We start from the raw sequence: 20762 nt of genomic DNA, 5'->3' as shown, positions 1-20762 counted from the left end.
AACCGCTGAGAATTTTCCTGTCATTAGAACGACAAATTCCAGGCAACACTTTACAACGTGCTTTCATTTGGGCTACATGTGTAACTGATGACCTCCCCGTCGCTATGTTGACCGTGTCTTTTTAATTGAATCAGTTTCTCACCGACGACACTGCCCTTTGTTTCTCTTCTCATCGGATCTCAACATTAAAACATTCCAGACATAAGGAACCGCAGATGCTGGGCTCTTGAGCAAAATACGGAGTGTTGGAATAGCTCGGCGGGTCGGGCAGCCTCTGTGAATAGGCGACTTTGAGGACCGGATAAGTCTGAAGGCGGCTCTCGATCCGAAACGTGCCCTATCCGTTTCCCTTCACCCACTGAGTTACTCCAGCACGTTGTGTTTTGATTCAAACATACCAAGTGCCTTCCCACGCTCACCTGCCTGACCCGTGTCCCTCTCCCTCTCCCTCTCCCTCTCCCTCTCCCTCTCCCTCTCCCTCTCCCTCTCCCTCTCCCTCTCCCTCTCCCTCTCCCTCTCCCTCTCCCTCTCCCTCTCCCTCTCCCTCTCCCTCTCCCTCTCCCTCTCCCTCTCCCTCTCCCTCTCCCTCTCCCTCTCTCTGTGCCAATATATTCCATCTCACACGGGCAACGCAAGCCATTCAATGCCTTTCCAACTCGGAGGGGGCAATCCCCACGAAGCAGTCAGTCTGCCTCAGTAGCAGCGTCTTTATTGCTCTGATAATCCTGTCAAATTCAGCTCCACAAAGAGACCCGCATTCTTGAGCCCGCTGGAATCCCTGGCAATCTCTTTGTCTCTCACAAGGATTATATTCGGTCAAACTGAATTCGTGCGCGTTATAATATGTTTAAAATAAATCAACATTAACATTTGCTAAAAATGGGACATCTTGAACCCGCTCCTCGCCTTTGCATTTAGCGGTTGCCATGGTAAAGATTGCATGGTCCCAGAGTTAACGATGTTCACACAGCCTGCTGGATCGACCAGACCCTTCCTGAAGGATCACTTTTTGGAAATTGGTATGTTCCTCTTCGGTGTAACCTTCACGCCGTGTTCGGTGCATTTTACATGTTAAAGTACCCGCGGTCAGTCAGCCCACGTTAATTTCCCGATGATTTCAGAGAGCCAGAGCGTGAAATTCGTTACATTGTGCCGAATTCGGCGATAAGATAGCAATTGCCACAACGGTATGTGACTGTGAGCAATCGAACCCTCCCTTTGAAAGAGCACAGTTTAAAGCACGGACCTTTGGAAAAGTGGCAGCCAACTGCTGGATGGACAAGATGCTTTCCACAGCAGCAGGAGGCGAATAAGTCATCTCCACCGCCCTCCTTGTCCAGCCGGGATCACGGTCCTTGGGGGCTTGTTTCAGTTCACGCGTTTTATTGTATTATTTAACAGCTTTCGCAGGGGAATCTCTCGAGCAATCGTTCCCCAGTGATCAGAAAGAACCAATTAATTACCAAATATTACTCTGCAATTCCAAAGAAGAAGACACTTGTAATCTCGAAAGGTAGCTGTTCCACGAGTGTTTTAATATCTGTGTTGCATGCATGACCTTGTCGGCCATTCAAGAGAACTGCGCGAATAATCCCCATATTTCAACTCCCAAACGGCAACTGGTAGAGACGCGGCTGCCTCGCAGCGCTGGAGACTCGGGTTCGGTCTTGACTTCGGGTGCTGTCGACGTGGAGTTTGCAAGTTTTCTCTGTGACCGCGTGGGTTTCCTTCCGATGCTCAGGTTTCCATCAACATCCCAAAGATTTGTAGGTTGTAGAAACAAGGAACTGCAGATGCTGGTTAATACACAAAAAGACACAAAGTGCTGGAGGAACTCAGCAGGGCAGGCAGCATATCTGGAGAATATTAATAGGTGACATTTCGGGTCAAGACCCATGTTAATCAATCTCTGAAAATCCCCCCCTAGTGTTGAGGGACTGGATGCAACTGTGGGATAGCAGAACTATTCTGATCGATGGTCGGTGTGCTCTCGCTGGGCCGAAGGGCACGTTTCCATTCTGTATCTTTCAATTAATTCATTACATCAATCAACCCAGAAGAGAAATACGACTGAATGAACCGAATCCAGTCTTAATACGTTGCCAAGGGGATGGATTTGTTTGATATTTGCCATCAATAGACATGAAAATTTTCTATTTCAAAACGTCTTTATACAAACGTCTAGACACCAAAAAAGTTGGATCAATTCAGCGGATCGGACAGCATCTGTGAAGAAAAGGGAAAGGTGACGTTTCGGGTAGAGTTCCTTCCGATACGTCTTTACTTTGGCATTCCTTTAATTTATATGGAAACATCTCGGGTGATCCTATGATAACACCGGGCTTTCTGGCGATACCATTCTCGGTGCAGAAACATCATAGAAGGGTGATCTTCCCGACTACATTGGGAAGAAACATTGAGAACCGTGGGCCTGTGTTCGGGCTATACAGACTGGGAGAAGCCGTGTCACTTTATGCCGCCATCCTACACTCCGACTGGAGGAGGTTGTATTCACTTCCCATTCATTTGCAAATGCAAGGAGCTGGTTTGGTTGATACCAAAGATAGACACAAAGGGTCCCGACTTGAAATACCATCCATCCTTTTTCTCCAGAGATGCTGCCTGACCCGCTGATTTACTCCAACACTTCCCATTCATTTGATCGCATTGCCCAGATAGGTAACGACCCCAGCCCAAACCACCCCCACAAATGGCTGCAAAAACACAACAGACGAGACAGTCTCTGTAGCTGGAGGAGGTGAAGTTACAGTAAACATAGAAACATAGAAAATAGGTACAGGAGGAGGCCATTCGGCCCTTCGAGCCTGCACCGCCATTCAATATGATCATGGCTGATCATCCAACTCAGTATCCCATACCTGCCTTCTCTCCATACCCCCTGATCCCTTTAGCCACAAGGGCCACATCAAACTCCCTCTTAAATATAGCCAAAGAATTGGCCTCAACTACCTTCTGTTGCAGAGAATTCCACAGGGCGGCACGGTAGCGCAGCGGTAGAGTTGCTGCTTTACAGCGAATGCAGCGCCGGAGACTCAGGTTCAATCCTGACTACGGGTGCTGCACTGTAAGGAGTTTGTACGTTCTCCCCGTGACCTGCGTGGGTTTTCTCCGAGATCTTCGGTTTCCTCCCACACTCCAAAGACGTACAGGTATGTAGGTTAATTGACTGGGTAAATGTAAAAATTGTCCCTAGTGGGTGTAGGATAGTGTTAATGTACGGGGATCACTGGGCGGCACGGACTTGGAGGGCCGAAAAGGCCTGTTTCCGGCTGTATATATATGATATGATATGCTAGATGTGTGAAAAAAAACTTTCTCATCTCGGTCCTAAAAGACTTCCCCCTTATCCTTAAACAGTGACCCCTTGTTCTGGACTTCCCCAACATCGGGAACAATCTTCCTGCATCTAGCATGTCCAACCCCTTAAGAATTTTGTACGTTTCTATAAGATCCCCCCTCAATCTTCTAAAATCCCCCCTCAATCTTCTAAAGTACTTCCTGTCGTCACATTTACCCTTCTCTGTCTCTGCTGCCTGCTTTGTATAGCGTCGCCAGGATGTTCTGTTCAACGTTTCCTTGGGAAATCGCAATGTCCCTACACTTTATTCTCATGGTAATTCCGATGGAACAATGGTAATGCTTCGAGGACTGAATGTGCGCTCACGTGTATCTTCATAGTCCGTAGTGTTCTGCCCTCCCCGCTCCCCGCCGGTACATGTACACCCACCTTGCTGCTTCCCATCAATGTGCGTGCCCACCTGCTTCGAGGTGGTAATGTGAGTGTCCATCTTTTACGGTCTAGCTGAGTGCCCGCTCACCTCTGCCCATCATGTGCATTAGCCTGCACGCGTGTCCGAGTTTGCTTTGTGCTGCCCATATATTGGGTTCATGAGAGGTCTCGCCATTCTTGCATGCCAGTGTTGTTGCATCTTCCTTCACGGCTGGGGAGGCTGGGTCCTTCCCGTGTTTGTACCGTTCTGCTTGTGTGGTTTGGGTGTGCGAGTGTGGTGTAACAGAGCATGAATGGTAGCTCGACTCTCAATCCTGTGCCCATCTTCCCCGTGAACCGGGTTTGCATCTGACCCAGCATCGACATGCCCACGGTCAAGGTCACCAACTACAACGTCTGATTGCCACAGCTCTTCATTTTCTCTTCGGGTTCTTCTTGACTGCGCTGTAGATGTGAGGTCGCACTGTTCTCCAACGTGCTCGCATTTTGTGCCAGACCAAAACAGCAGGCATTGGGGATCTAATTCCACCTCCTTGACTGCGATGAGCAGGCCTCCTGGTCCGCGTTCAGACCAAATTCCGGAAACAAGTGCATTTATTTAGAGTTTCCTCAATGCACGAGGTGATGGGGTGGGAGAGGAAACACGCCAAACGTGTTCGCTAAGCCTCCACGCCCGTTGAGAGTCCCTGACCCAAGACTGGTCAAAATGGAGAGGGAGCGTTCAGGATGGCATCGATGGCCATCCGTTGGGAGCAAACCAAAGGGTGGTGTAGACGGCAGAAGGCATCGCTGCCTGTCTGATCAAGCACCGTCTGCCTGACCAGTGGCAGAGATCGTGGCCACTCTAGGAACCGCAGAACTGGACTGCAAGCAAGGCACACTCGATGCCCTTCTACAATCTCACTTCTTCAATACAAGTTCACGGCTGTCCGGCGGGACCAGATTGTCTTTCATTGGATCCTTTTTACCCATTCACACAATTGGCGGATAGAACGAGCTGCCAGAGGAGGTAGTTGAGGCAGGGACTATTGCAACGTTTGAGAAACAATTGGATAGGTACATGGATAGGGCAGGTTTAGTGGAATATGGGCCAAACCCAGGCAGGTGGGACTAGTGTGGATGGGACATGTTGGTCACTGTGGGCAAGTTGGGCCGAAGGGCCTGTTTCCACGCTGTATGACTCTGTGATTCGCTCCTGGAGTCGTCAGTTGCGCTACAACAGCAGCACTCCCAGAAACGTTCTTCCAAGGTGGAAATGTCGAAACCAGGAGAGCAACGCTTAAAGGAGGTAGGGACATATTTTCAAGGAAATGTGTCGGGGAAGTTTTTTTTTACACGGAGATGGTGGGTGACAGGTTCGCGATGACACTGGTGGTGATGGAGGCAGATGCGATAGTGGCGATTAAAGGACTTGTAGACCTGGGCACATGGCTATTCAGGGACTGAACCGATGTAGATCATGTGGAGGGAGGTAAGATTAGTTTATATTGGTATCATGTTCCGCACTGATATGGTGGTCCGAAGGACCTGTTCCTGTGCTGCACTGTTCCATGTTCTTCCAGTGATCCGCACCTATTTTATAGCTCTTTGCTGGTTCCCCGTGAATCCATCCTGAAAACGCATCAACTTCCACATGTAGCCTAATGACACACAGCTCCATCCCATTATAACCTCTGACAGACACCCTGCTTCTCTGGTATCCAAATCCTGGAAGATCAACTGACCTTTGAGAAGATCAAAGTTCATTTGTTGATGTTCACCACCACTTCTGTCAACCGAACATCGATTTCCTTCCACCCCAGAACACCATTTGAGATTGAACCAAGCTGTTCGCAACGTTGAGATATGAGCCAGTGAGCTACTTGTTGGTTCCATCACTAACACCACAATAATGGTAATTTCTGCCTCTCTCTTAGCTGACCTACTCCCGAAACCCCGTCCAAACTCTTTCTTTCACCGGACTTGCCTGTTGCAATGTTTTACTTCAGCTCAATTAGTAATAGGACCAACACCGGTTAGAGTCAAGTCAAGTTAAGTCAATTTTATTTGTATAGCACATTTTAAAACAACCCACGTTGACCAAAGTGCTGTACATCTGATTAGGTACTAAGGAAAAAAATGAAACATACAGTAGCACGCAAACAGTTCACAGCGCCTCCTCAATGAGCCTCAAACGCTAGGGAGTAGAAATAGGTTTTGAGCCTGGACTTAAAGGAGTCGATGGAGGGGGCAGTTCTGATGGGGAGAGGGATGCTGTTCCACAGTCTAGGAGCTGCAACCGCAAAAGCGCGGTCACCCCGAGCTTAAGCCTAGACCGCGGGATAGTGAGTAGCCCCAAGTCGGCCGACCTGAGGGACCTGGAGTTAGAGAAGGGGGTTAGAAGATTTTTGATGTAGGGGGGGGGAATGTCCATTTAGGGCTTTATAAGTGAATAGGAGGAGCTTGAAGTTGATTCTGTACCCTACAGGGAGCCAGTGGAGAGAGGCCAGAATCGGGGTGATGTGGTCCCTTTTACGGGTACCCGTCAGGAGTCTCGCTGCGGCGTTTTGGACAAGTTGCAGGCGGGACAGGGAAGATTGGCTGATCCCAGTGTATAGGGAGTTGCAGTAGTCTAGGCGGGAGGAAATGAAAGCGTGAATGATTTTTTCTGTGTCGTCGAATTGGAGGAAATGTTTGATTTTAGCTATGGTACGAAGTTGGAAGAAGCTGGCTTTTACCACAGCGTTGACTTGCTTATCAAATTTTAATGCAGAGTCAAATATCATGCCGAGGTTTTTGACATGCGGTTTGACTAGGCAGGATAGACTTCCAAGACTGCCTGTTATCGATTTGATGGAGTGGGGGGGCGAATAGGATGACCTCAGACTTGCTCTCATTTAATTGGAGGAAGTTCTGTGCCATCCAACATTTTATGTCCTCAAGGCAGTGTAAGAGGCTGTTTAAATTTGACTGGTTGTTGGGTTTCAGGGGGATGTAAAGCTGAGTGTCATCGGCATAGCAGTGGAAAGAAATGCCGTGCCTTTGAATGATTTGGCCAAGGGGGAGCATGTATAGAGAGAAGAGAATGGGGCCTAGGATGGAGCCTTGTGGAACTCCGCAGGAGAGGCTAGCTAGAGCAGAGGAATAACTGCCTATGTTGATGGCGAAACTCCTATCTTTGAGGTACGAAGCGAACCAGCTCAGGGCAGTGCCATCAATGCCAACCCCGTACCGGAGACGGTCAATAAGGATGGTGTGGTCCACTGTATCGAACGCTGCGCTGAGGTCGAGAAGGAGCAGGATTGCACAGTCGTTGAGTCTTACAGCATGGAAACAGGCCCTTCGGCTCAACTTGCCCACACCAGCCAACGTCCGATCTACACTAGTCCCACCTGCCTGCGTTTGGCCCATACCGCTTTAAACCTGTTCTATCCACGTACCTGTTTAAAAGTTTCTTAAAAGTTGCGATAGTACCTGCCTCAACTAGCTCCCCCGACAGCTCGTTCCATACAACCACCACCCTTTGTGTGAAAACGTTACCCCTCAGGTTCGTATAACTCCTTCAGGTTCTTCACAGTGAACCGGTATGTCCATATTACTAATTGAGCTGACTCAATCCATTTGAACCGAATGCACCAGCTACTTTCTGATCGGCACGCCGTGCCAACTAGAAACGGCACGTTTTCACCACCATCTTCACATCTTCCAAACGCCACAAGCCGAAACCACGAAACACTGCTGTCTGTATCTCCACATGAATCACATGCCATTCCTCCATCATCCCGCGACGAGAGGCCATCCCTTACATGGAATGCGGCTTGCTGTGGAATAACGCCCTTGTGAAGCCATTTTAAGCATTTACTCTGTTGGTGTTCCTCCCATTCTGGATTGTTGATCATCCTTGCTTCACCATTGTTGGCCATGCTCTGAACGGAGTTAAACTCCTTTCCTAAATATTCCCAAATTCTTCTCTCATTTAGATGTTACAAACCTACTTTTGTGGCCAAATTGTTATTTTCCAGACCTAATATTTTCTTCAGTCTGAAAAAAGATTCCTGACCCGAAATGTAACCTCCGTCCCCTTCACAGGTAGACACAAAGTGCAGGAGTAACTCAGCGGGTCAGGCAGCATCTCTGGAGAAAAAGGATAGGTGACGTTTCGGGTCGAGACCCTTCTTCAGGTCGGGGACTGATGCTGCCTGACATATGCTGCCTGAGTTCCTCTAGTACTTCGTGATTTGCTCAAGATTCCAGTATCTGCCGTTCTAGTGTCTTTTATAATTCATTTCGTGGGTTGGTGTCACGCTTATTTCAACTTTCGTATGAAACGACTTGGACTGTTTTGCTATAGTTGGGGCGCTGTATAAATGCAACTTTTCATATAAATGCACGTTTGCTGTTTGATATGTAGGTGCATCGGTTTCCGACTGTGTATGCATACTTGAGCGCATCTTATATGAACTTGTTTGTGTTCCTAAATGGGCGGTGTGCATTTTGTGGTATCAGTATTAATATGCCTCGCTCAGTGGGAAGAGCAAGAACTGTTCTTATTTTGCTACACAGCGGGTTACTGGAATAATGACCAGTAATTATTCGGAGAAGTTGAAAATGGGATATAAGCAACAATTAAACATTTGCAATCTGAGACTATTTTTCACTCCGAGTTGCTCGCTTGCTGCACAATAAAAGGCACATCAAGATACAAGTTTCTTGTAGGCTGTTAAACTGGTATTTATTTACCAACGCAGGAATCTAGCAAGTGGATTTGCTAGAAGCGAATTATTCATTCGCGAGAGCAAAAATACTTGCCATAATTATCAGTTATGCCAACAAATCAATTCACTAACTCAATTTAAAAAAAAATAGCCAGAACTGATCTAAGGTCAAATCTATGTTTTTATAAAAAGATATCAGCGACTGTCATTTTCACAAATACTATCCACTGATCCACGAAACCGCCAGGAACTCAATGAGATTGATATTACTGGCCTGCTGGTTGCTGCCAAATGTTTAACAGAGGGGGAGAGGGAGAGGGAGAGGGGGAGGGGGAGGGAGAGGGAGAGGGGGAGGGGGAGAGAGAGGGGGAGAGAGAGGGGGAGAGGGAGGGGGAGGGGGAGGGAGAGGGGGAGAGAGAGGGGTGAGAGAGAGGGGTGAGAGAGGAGGGGAGAGAGGGTAGAGAGGGGGGAGGAGAGAGAGAGGGGGAGAGAGGGAGAGAGAGAGAGAGAGAGAGAGATTTATACGCAGACACATAAACACGCACAGACACACACAGACACACACGCGCTCTCTCTCTCTCTCTCTCTCTCTCTCTCTCTCTCTCTCTCTCTCTCTCTCTCTCTCTCTCTCTCTCTCTCTCTCTCTCTCTCTCTCTCTCTCTCTCTCTCTCTCTCTCTCTCTCTCTCTCTCTCTCTCTCTCACACACACACACACACACACACACACACACACACACACACACACACATAGCTGCCATACAGAACACGTAGATGTGAAAATTCGATATCAAAGGGGAGACATAGTTCGGTAAATTGAAATAAGGTGCGTCTAAAAAAGGGTCTCGACCCGAAACGTCACCCATCCCTTCTCTCCAGAGGTGCTGTCTGTTCCGCAGAGTTACTCCAGCATTTTGCGTCTATCTGAGGTGCAAGTAGATCCTTCTGTTGACGGAAGGCTACGTATAGATTTCAGATCGTTAGCAGTACCGCCACAAAGTGGTGTACACACAAACTCCTTTGGGTCAACCATTAACTCTCCTCAAGATTGATCTTATCAAATACTGAGAAAATCAAATATCAAACGTTAGAATCCAATATCTGATGTAGGCACGCTCATACTGTTTTTATTCCACGAAGAATCCGAACTAAAGTGAAAAATCGAATGGTTTTAGGGTTAATTTTGGTCAGTTTTGCAGAATTTTTATCCAGGGGCAAACTGCAATTACTTTTCTTTAAAGCATAGAAAGAGGTCATCAATTGTCACGGGCCATTGATGGTTATTTCAGGCGCCCTGCAGATTGCGATTCTTTGTGTTCCGACGACTTTTGGAAGTACAGTACTTGTGTAGCCTTTGGTTTGAGAATCCTTAGAGGAGCGTCGCGGAAATCTTTTCTGTAAGACTATAAACGAGTCTAGGCGGATCAACGAGACTTTGGCATTATCCATATAGTTCATTGTTTTAATAATTGGTAACAATATTACATAAATACAAAAAGCACCCAAGGTCAGGGTTGACCCTGCGTTTCAGATTTACTTTCCCCCTCGTCTTTAATTCAGTGTACCGTAGATATCACACGTGAAGAGGTCCATTGTTACTGTGCAGTTACAACAGGACAGGTCTACAACTCCAAATTAACTCTTGAAAGAGTTGCTTTCGGCTTTAAATGATTACTTGAAAGCGCATGGAGCGAGATGTATGATAAACACATGTAGATTACATACCAGACTTTTTTAAAACAAAATGAACCCGATTGTAACTTAAAATCAGAAAGGAAATTTTAATTCAACCTTTCATACTACTGCAGTATAAACAAGCTCTATAGTAGCACTATTCCCAATGATTTTTTAAAACTTATTTGTTGCTTTCTTTACATAAGAAGTCATTTTGTTGCTCCACGTAACTAATACATTGGGCTAGAAAGGATTGAAGATGGAGTACATTGGGCTTTCACTTTTGGACTTTGTTTCTAGAGTAGATGGTTTGTGGACCACTGATATCTGGCACTTGTGATCATAGTATTGTTTGATTGGAAATTAGAAGACAAACCATTTTGAAAGTCTAAAATGGTTATGATTTTGGACATTTATTGAGAGTGTTGTCTTATTTAGGAAACGTGTATTTCTCTTCGCGATGTCCAGCTACGTGTGACCTACACCGCTAGCCGCAGTGAAACATTGCGTTGCACCTCCAAACTATCCTCCAGCTACCCTCTCCGCCTTCCAGAGATCTCGAGAAGGGAGTAATGCGAAGTGCAGCCGACAGATGTCGGCAAAGGCTTAACTTTGGCGCGGTCGACAACTGCTCCAGGACTGTCTTTGAATTGCGAATTGATTTTCATAAAAATAAATGCGAGTTTCTTCTGTTGATTTATTCAAACTCCATCTTTTCATCTACGGTGATGGGGAAATCGATTCAAATGCAAAGTTGCTTGGCATGTAAGCATGATGCCATCCACACTTGATACGTGTTACACCCGGGGTTTGGATCCCATTTTTGAATCCTCTCGTTAGATACAGACGGGATAATCGGGTCGTTGACGCATCCTACAATTTCCCAGGCGGATGTTGGATGAAGCGGAGAAGAAACATGCATTAACTCCCCGTTTGATGTCACTGGTTACAAATACTGCTGCAAAATATACAAAGGTGATATTCGGGACATGGAGCGGACACGAGCGGTCGCGCTGCATCGCGGTGACTTGTGCTCCTGCCGGCTTTGAATCCCCAGTGGTCCAGGAGGTATGTGACTTGAAGGATCGAGCGTCGTGCCACCTCTCTAACCCGATTCTGAATGTCAACTGCCTCAAAGACCAGCACCGCCGCCGAACAGCTCGTGTGTGGGGTTTTTTTAAAAACCAAGTGCTGCCAGCTAACACAGAAAGCTTCCCCTGGGAAACGCCACTGCCAGAATGCATTTACCTTGCCTTATTTCTTGGAGCAGATGTAAATAGGCATTAGGAGATGCCTTCACAGGCCAGGATGCAGCGACTTTGGGTAAATATAACGTACTGTTCATTTTACAGCGACCCGCAGGGAAAGCGCATATAAAGCGGGCAATGTCAAATTGTGTATTGTATTTAAAGTAAAACGTTGTCGCGCTGTCAACCCTCCATGGAAATTGTTTCATCGGAAATGCCTAAACGTTCGACTTAGTTGTCTGCCCGTCTTGATTTCGACATTTTCAACAGCTTGAGGGAATAGTTCGATTCAGGAGATGAAATGGATTTCACTCACCCATCCCCACCCCTTTGATCTCTCTGTGCGGGAAAGAACTGCAGGTGTTGGTTTAAATTGAAGGCAGACACAAAATGCTGGAGTAACTCAGCGGGCCAGGCAGCATCTCGGGAGAGAAGGAATGGGTGACGTTTCGGGTCGAGACCCTTCTTCAGACTGAAGACCCGAAACGTCACCCATTCCTTCTCTCCAGAGCCGCTGCCTGTTCCGCTGAGTTACTCCAGCATTTTGTGTCTACCTCTGATCTCTATTTCCGTTGTGCCAATTATCCCTACAACCCGGAGTGTTTTATAATTGTGTGTTCTCTGAAGGAAAGCGGCATTTCGCCTACAGCACGAAGTGAGTGGGCGGAAAGGTGTAGGCTAGCATTTAGCAGCTGCCCACCAGAAGGACAGGTGAAGAGTGGGTTCGGGGAGGGAAGGCTGGATACGGTGACACACGGCAACACGTCGTTCTGCCTACTGAGATATCCGCGCTAAAGACAAACTGAGATTGACCCTTACTATCTCACCTCGTCGGGCATTAGCGCGGGGGGTACAATGTCCTTCCACAATAACAACGGGATTCTTTGGAGACTCTAAGTGTAAGTAGCGGGACACTGCATGTGTAGTAGTGGGTTAAATGGGACCATGTTCTCCATTAAAATGAAGGGGCATTGGATCACCAGAGCAATCTACCATCAACCGCGAAACACGACGGAGAACACGAAGAATCACTGCCACCAGAAGAGGGGCACTGACATATTTCATCAATGAGTCTTGACCAGGATGTACTGGGTTCAGTATTTATGCGTTAGCTTTCAAAATAAAAGAGCAAAAGATGTATCGTATATGTAATCGGCATGGAGGCATGAGTTGGTGATTTATGATGCATCCGAATTTAATATTGGAATTAATGCAAAGCATGGCTGTGATTATCAGCATCTATTATGGGGAAAGTGTTAGTATATGAAAGATGTGTTTGTTTTCTGCGTGTAGGTCATTTAACTAAAGCACTGGCTAAATGTAATGTGATTCGAATTATAAAGAATGAACAGCTGTAGTAATGTGTACGTAATGCTGTGCTTGGACCAGGATTAGATATTGAAGCGGAAGCAAGACTCTGTAATAAATGGATTTCAACTGTTTTGTTTCGTGCGAATTGCATAACTGGGTTATTAATTATCTCAAGTGATTTTATTAACGCGAGGATCTATTTATGGTTAAAAAAAAATAACCACAATGACCACGAAATATTTGTTAAAAAATACCATCCGAAAATTTGCAAAAAACCCCCCAAAATAACAATGGAAAACAATAAAGTTAATAGTGAGGTGTTCACGATTTAATGAAATTTGGTCCATGTGTAGATGTAACACATAGAAAAATAACGCTGGTGACTGGTAATGTTTTCCAATTGAATTTACGCTGCGCGACATGGCACAATGTTTATACAACGTTACGAGCCTATCATCATTATATTTACCTTTCCACTTAGGCAAAATACGCGTCCCTACCGAATTCTGACCAGAGATTGACTTTCAGTTCAAATCTGTTATGCAAAAGAAGAGATTAATTTGAAATTATCATCGTGCAGTAGAGTCATGGCATTAGTCATATGAATTATTCTCAAAGCTCAATGACAGGAAATCTCCCAGGGCTTGCGAAGGATTAAAAATTCAGGAATGACATTTTGGTCGGTGTGTCTTTGGGGTGCTGAGACAACTTGTGGAAGGAATTCGCAGTGAGATTCTGAATATCTTTTCTTCTTTTAATCATAGGCTTCAAGACCATAAGATTGCTGCAACGCCTCAACAAATGATGACCTATGGTCCATAAGAGCGAAGTCCAGAAGCTTTTGGTCGACCTCCATAATTCATTGGTGGCGCTCAACGTCTCTTGACTGCAGCTTTTAGATTCCAGTATTTTCGCCTTTCATCACGATGCATTCCTGAACGTCGAAGATGACTTTCCTACTGCGGCTTCTGGTCTTACTGACAGTGGGAGATGTTTTCAGGAACTTCGACCTCAGCGTCTCTGCCCAGTCGGGCGAGCGAAGGGTGGTTGCCCACCAACCGGGGGACGTCGTCATTGGGGCTCTGTTCTCCATCCACCACCAGCCCCCCGCGGACAAAGTCCACGAGAGGAAATGCGGCGCCATCAGGGAGCAGTATGGCATCCAAAGGGTGGAGGCCATGCTCCACACGCTAGAACGCATCAACGCGGACCAGATGTTGCTGCCAAACATAACGCTGGGGTGTGAGATTAGGGATTCGTGCTGGCATTCCGCTGTGGCTCTGGAGCAAAGTATTGAGTTTATAAGAGATTCCCTTGTCTCCAACGAGGAGGACGAGGGCATTGTGCGCTGTGTGGATGGGACCACGGTGCCGTTCCGAGTCAAAAAGCCTATCGTTGGAGTTATCGGGCCAGGTTCCAGCTCCGTGGCGATTCAAGTGCAGAACCTGCTGCAACTCTTCAACATACCTCAAATTGCATACTCCGCCACGAGTATGGACTTAAGTGATAAAACATTATTTAAGTATTTTGTAAGGGTGGTGTCATCTGATGCCCGCCAAGCTCGAGCCATGGTTGACATCGTGAAGAGATACAACTGGACCTACATCTCTGCGATCCATACAGAAGGTATTTAACTGAAATAAATTAAGCTGTCTTGAATATTTCAATTATTAAGTAGGTTTAAATTATCTATTAAAACCCTGGCGTTGCGAACAACAAGTTACAGGAGTGCCTGACTGCTTAATAATCAGCAATGTGCAAAACTAAATGGTATTTAAACAGATTCCGTTTAGCATTTGTGCATGTTTGGTACCTGTTTAATATTTGCCCAAATACTTCACCTATTTGAACTGATCTGTACTGAACGTCGTGCAAGAAATGAGTTTCAGAAGTTTTCTCATTTGAATTTCTCATCCAGTTTATTATGGGCCAGTGTGACTGGCATAGGAATATTACCTGGGAAGGATACATCAGTACATTGGATTGTAATTTGGGAATTCTGTACAGGTGTACCAATGAGGTGCACAGCTACTCTGCAATTGTTACTCTGTAGTGATCGGAAATTTTAATTTTGAGAATCAAATCAAATTGCAAGTCAAATCGAAAGATCTGAAGTCAACATTGAAGGATACTAAAAAGTATTTTTGGAAATTAGAGAACAACACTCCAAAGTTTCAAAAACCTCATACTTAGTGTTTTAACCTGGTATTGTCTTTGAAGTATTTGTTCAGTTTCCAACCAGAATACAGGTCAACTACAATAAATTGTAATGGATGTATTAACCATGTAACAAACCAGTTCTCGGTAAAAGAGAGGGGCATGTAACACAATTACTTGTTGAGTGGTTTGCCAAATGTAAAGATGGAGTTCTGCATATTGATCTTTTGGTGAAACCGAGAAAACAGAAAGTGTGATTTTGTTTGTAATGAGGCACTGTAATTAAAATTGCAACTTTCCTCAAATCGTTTGGAATACAATTCCATGAGGCAAACATATTGTTAAATTTGCAGCTTCTTTCGATCGGAGTTACTTAGAATCATTTGACCACTCTGCATCTAAATCATGTCCCAAAACTAAATCAGAAAAAGCTGGAATCTCCTACCTTTTTAGCCATAGCACCTGTGGAGCAATGTAAGAATTTAATATTGCATGCAAGTCACCTCATCAGAGCTGCTTGTAGTCAAAGGCCTGGAAAGGCAAAGCATCTTGTTGTAAAATCAGTGCATACATTGGTAGAGCAAGTTGAAGCTTTTAATATATCTATTGCTTAAGGATTAAACAAAGCAACGTTTAGATGCTGAAGATGCAGGTGTGACCATAAGATGCAGCATTATTCTATCCCCTACGTGGTAAACCAATACTGCGGGACATTCTCAGAAGCAGTTACACCATATTAAAATACCGCAAGCAACATTTTGAAGTTAATTGGCTACTTCAACTTTCATGCCATGGTTAAAGTTTGTCAAGGTGATATCAACAACCTGTAACATTTCTTTGCTGTTTTGATGATACAAGATGTGGAGCAGACCAGCAAACAGCGCAGCACGTCATTTTCGACTGCACTGTCCTCTGTCCCCCTGGTGGAGGGGTAGACCTCACGGCCCTCGACTACAGCACATTGCACTGGCTACAGCGCCTGGTGGGCGTTACATAATTTCTGCTGCCTCAAACGCAAGAAGAAGAAGAAGTAGAAGAAGATGATACAAGATTTTGGTTTGATTAATTATTTGCAGGACATTTAGAAAATGGCAAGAGAACCATAATTCCCTTTGAATAAAAGATATGAAATATTTAAAAATAAAGGATTAAAATTAATGCTGAAATGAAACTCAGGGGAATGTTACTCTGCTTCAGAATTTGCCACAGCATTGGTCCAAGCTAATGTGACATTAGGGATGAGACACTATCCCTAGGGTCCCATGGTGTGGTGAAAATGAATGTCCTTGACATTGAAACAACATTTGATTGACTTTGATTCAATAAATGAATGACAAGGGGGAAATTGAGCAAAGATTAGAGTCATGCCTTGCAATAAGGAAGATGGTTGTTGTAGGCAGAGGTCAATCATCCCAGCCCCAGCACATAATGCCATAAATTCATGGGTAAATATCCTGGACTGAAGGCTGAGGAGACACCATTGGGCCAAAAGCCAAAGAGCGAAATACAACACTGAATACCTCAGCAGTGCTCAAGTGGTGAAGTTGTTCAAGGATATCCTCACAAGGGAAAATACAGAGCTACAGCTGAGGAGGAAGGAAGGATGAACAATAAATGAGGAGTGGGAACACCTAAAAGCTGCTTGGAGCTCAACCTGTGAGGAGGCTCTAGGGAGAAGGACCCCAAAACACAAGGAGTGAATAACACCAGAAAACCTCAACACAATCCAGAAGAGGGGAAATTTCAAAGAGAAAGTGAACAACTCAAGAACAAGAGCTGAAAAGGCTCTGGCCCAAAAAGAGTACAACAGATGCCACAAAGAAGTGCGAAAGAACAACAGGAGGGACAAGAGAACACAGGTGGAGAGGCTAGCCAAGGAGGCAGAAATTGCAGTGACTCAAAGGAACATGAGGGTGTTATATACCATCACAAGGAAATTGTCCGGGACATACCTGCATAGTAATAAACCAATTACAGACAAGAATGGCCAACTACTTTCAACCCAGGAGGGGCAGCTCGACAGATGGGTAGAGCATTTCGAAGAAGTCCTAAACAGGCCACCACCAGCAGTACAGCCACTTCTTCCCAAAGCCAGGATACCACTACAAATTAAGTGTGATAGCCCAACAAAATCAGAAATAAAGGCTGCAATCAAGCAACTGAAAACTGGTCAGGCTGCTGGCCCTGACAATATTCTACCTGAAGCCTTTAAAGTAGATATAGACTCATCAACAGACATGTTCTACGGCTTCTTTGGGAGAATTTGGGAAGAGGAAAAGACACCCACAGAATGGGCAGAGAAATACATTGTGAAACTGCCATAAAAGGTGACCTAAGACTAATCTTATGACTCTTCGATGCCCTTCCATCATATTAAGGTACAAATAAATAACAAGATCGAATACCCTCTGGTTGCTTGGATAAGTACAGCTCCAATGCCACGCAAGAAGTGTGACAGGATTCAGGACAAAGCAACTAATTTGCTTTCCATCCCATTCTCCACTTTAAACATTCATTCTCCTCACACTAGCACATCATGGGTGCATGTATACCATCCATGAAATGCTCCACAGATACTTTCTTAGGTCATTTTGACAGTATCTTTCAAATGCAAGAGCTTTACGAATTAAAAGGGCAAGGATTGAAAACACCCACGACTTTACCATCTGCAGGTTTGCTTCGAAGCCTGATGCCATCCTGATGTGGAAATGCATTGGTATTCTTTCACCAACAATGGATCTAAATCCTGCATGTCCCTTTCTACCATCAGTTTTGGAGTATTTTCACCAGAACCTGTTGTTATTCAAGACTTTGGCTTGCTGCTACTTTCTGAAAGAAGATTAAGAAACAATAAATTAATGTTGGCCAGCCGACATTCTGAATATAACCGAGTACATATGAATGAATTAAATTACTGCTTGTAATATAGTTCCTGGTGAATTTGAGACTACAAATACAAAGGACAGTACAGTTTCTTCTATCCCCATCATCGCTTCATCTTAAAAAGATTTTGCTTTGCCAGAATCAAATGCAGTAAATAAAGATCAACATCAAACAGTCCAGTCCTTTTTTCTAAGTATTATCTATTAATAATTTTGTGTTCCATAACATTTTGTGGGGAACAAAAGGAGAGAACATCAAATACGGATTGGAGGTTTTGTAAAAATTTTCAAGGAAGCATTGTCATTATATAATCAAGGAATAATAAATTAGGTGCATATTATGTTGATCTTCTCAAATACCAGGAAGCAGTAAAGTCTGCTAGAGCACAATACTTCTCCGACCTTATTTCCAAAAACTCTCATAACTCCAAGGTCCTATTTAGAACAATTACCTCTGTCATATGTCCCGCCCGCAGTACCAGCTTAGTTGGGTCCCCTGATAAGTGCGAAGAATTCGCTAAATTTTTCACCAACAAAGTTGAGAACATTAGAATGAACATTTCCCTTCCCACCCGTGACCTAGCTGTCTCACTAGTCTGTTCATCTAAATTGGACTGCTTCCAACCCGTCACTCTATCCTCCCTTGCAAAGCTTGTCTCCGCTATGAAACCTGCAACCTGCCCCCTTGATCCTGCCCCCACTGCCCTTCTGAAGGATGTCATTGCAATAGCCGGTCCCAGCATCCTCTCTATTATCAACAGTTCTCTGGCCACTGGCACTGTTCCAACCAGTTTCAAGCACGCGGTGGTCCAGCCCCTACTGAAAAAACCTAACCTAGACCCCACCTTGCCTAGCAACTACAGACCCATTTCCAAACTGCCATTCCTGTCAAAAGTCCTTGAAAAGGCAATTCTAAACCAATTAGTGCCCTACCTGCACCAAAACACCATCCTGGAAAGTTTCCAGTCAGGTTTCAGAGCCCACCACAGCACAGAGTCTGCCTTGTTGAAGGTACACAACGACCTGCTTCTCGCCATCGACACGGGCGACTGTGCAATCCTGCTCCTTCTCGACCTCAGCGCAGCGTTCGATACAGTGGACCACACCATCCTTATTGACCGTCTCCGGTACGCGGTTGGCATTGATGGCACTGCCCTGAGCTGGTTCGCTTCGTACCTCAAAGATAGGAGTTTCGCCATCAACATAGGCAGTTATTCCTCTGCTCCAGCTAGCCTCTCCTGCGGAGTTCCACAAGGCTCCATCCTAGGCCCCATTCTCTTCTCTCTATACATGCTCCCCCTTGGCCAAATCATTCAAAGGCACGGCATTTCTTTCCACTCCTATGCCGATGACACTCAGCTTTACCTCCCCCTGAAACCCAACAACCAGTCAAATTTAAACAGCCTCTCACACTGCCTTGAGGACATAAAATGTTGGATGGCACAGAACTTCCTCCAATTAAATGAGAGCAAGTCTGAGGTCATCCTATTCGCCCCCCCCCCCCGACTCCATCAAATTGATAACAGGCAGTCTTGGAAGTCTATCCTGCCTAGTCAAACCACATGTCAAAAACCTCGGCATGATATTTGACTCTGCATTAAAATTTGATAAGCAAGTCAACGCTGTGGTAAAAGCCAGCTTCTTCCAACTTCGAACCATAGCTAAAATCAAACCTTTCCTCCAATTCGACGACACAGAAAAAATCATTCACACTTTCATTTCCTCCCGCCTAGACTACTGCAACTCCCTATACACTGGGATCAGCCAATCTTCCCTGTCCCGCCTGCAACTGGTCCAAAATGCTGCAGCGAGACTCCTGACGGGTACCCGTAAAAGGGACCACATCACCCCGATTTTGGCCTCTCTCCACTGGCTCCCTGTACGGTACAGAATCAACTTCAAGCTCCTCCTATTCACGTATAAAGCCCTAAATGGACAATCCCCCCCCTACATCAAAAATCTTCTAACCCCCCTCTCTAACTCCAGGTCCCTCAGGTCGGCCGACTTGGGGCGACTCACTATCCCGCGGTCTAGGCTTAAGCTCGGGTGACCGCGCTTTTGCGGTTGCAGCTCCTAGACTGTGGAACAGCATCCCTCTCCCCATCAGAACTGCCCCCTCCATCGACTCCTTTAAGTCCAGGCTCAAAACCTATTTCTACTCCCTAGCGTTTGAGGCTCATTGAGGAGGCGCTGTGAACTGTTTGCGTGCTACTGTATGTTTCATTTTTTTTCCATTGGAACCTAATCAGATGTTTTTAAATGTGCTATACAAATAAAATTGACTTGACTTGACTTGACTTGACTTGATTTTCTAGAATTTGTAATTGATAGAGGAATTTGCATGTTTCTCTGAAGTTGTTTTTCAATTATTACAAAAGATTTCTTCTGTGCTGTTCCAACTTGCTTGGAGAAACTAGCTCCACAGATTTTTCCAACATGTGAGATTTGTTTATCTTGGCATTATGTTTGTTGCAGAGATTGTGGGTTGAAGGGCCTGCTCCCGTACTGTACTTTTCTATGTTCTATGTTGCACACATGAAATGTAGCCAGGACTTGTCAAACAAAATTAAAACATTGCAGGTACTGGAAATCTGAGGTAAAATAAACCAGATAATGCTGAGAAAACACAGCGACTGCAGTGTGAGAAACAATGTTGCAGATCAAATATCTTTCAGGGGACATTTCCTTCCATGAAAGATCTTTGCCCTAAAACATCGCCTGTACTTTTTTCTCCACAAATTTGCTTGCATTGCAAATCATTTCCAGCTTTTTCTCCCTTTGTATTTATAGTTCTGCATTTAATTTAATAACTGTACATTTTAGATATCTGAGTGCTATTGAGGGCATGCAGCGTAGGTTTACTAGGTTGATTCCCGGAATGGCGGGACTGTCATATGTTGAAAGACTGGAGCGACTAGGTTTGTATACACTGGAATTTAGAAGGATGAGAGGGGATCTTATCGAAACGTATAAGATTATTAAGGGGTTGGACACGTTAGAGGCAGGAAACATGTTCCCAATGTTGGGAAAGTCCAGAACCAGGGGCCAC

At 45.2% G+C, this 20762-nt stretch overlaps 1 protein-coding gene across 6 annotated transcripts in view; it reads left to right on the top strand.

Annotated features, from left to right (window-relative positions):
- Positions 1-824: 824 nt before the first annotated feature.
- Positions 825-20762, top strand: part of grm5b (glutamate receptor, metabotropic 5b) — a 382791-nt gene continuing 362853 nt past the window's right edge. For 2 of the 6 annotated variants that reach the window (XM_078402690.1, XM_078402684.1), the window contains exons 1-2: positions 10733-11439; positions 13439-14300. In XM_078402690.1, coding sequence (XP_078258816.1) covers positions 13622-14300 — 679 coding nt within the window. In that variant the 5' untranslated portion in view covers positions 10733-11439; positions 13439-13621. Of the gene's footprint in view, positions 1020-10732; positions 11440-11901; positions 12019-12046; positions 12263-12357; positions 12449-13438; positions 14301-20762 lie in introns of those variants that run through there. The other 4 variants (XM_078402687.1, XM_078402688.1, XM_078402685.1 and 1 more) reach the window with 4 other exon arrangements.

This window comes from Rhinoraja longicauda, chromosome 7 (genome assembly GCF_053455715.1).
Source record: "Rhinoraja longicauda isolate Sanriku21f chromosome 7, sRhiLon1.1, whole genome shotgun sequence".
Classification (NCBI taxonomy): Eukaryota; Metazoa; Chordata; class Chondrichthyes; order Rajiformes; family Arhynchobatidae; genus Rhinoraja; species Rhinoraja longicauda.
Note: the sequence above shows the minus strand (reverse complement) of the source record. Positions and strands in the feature narration are given on the sequence as shown.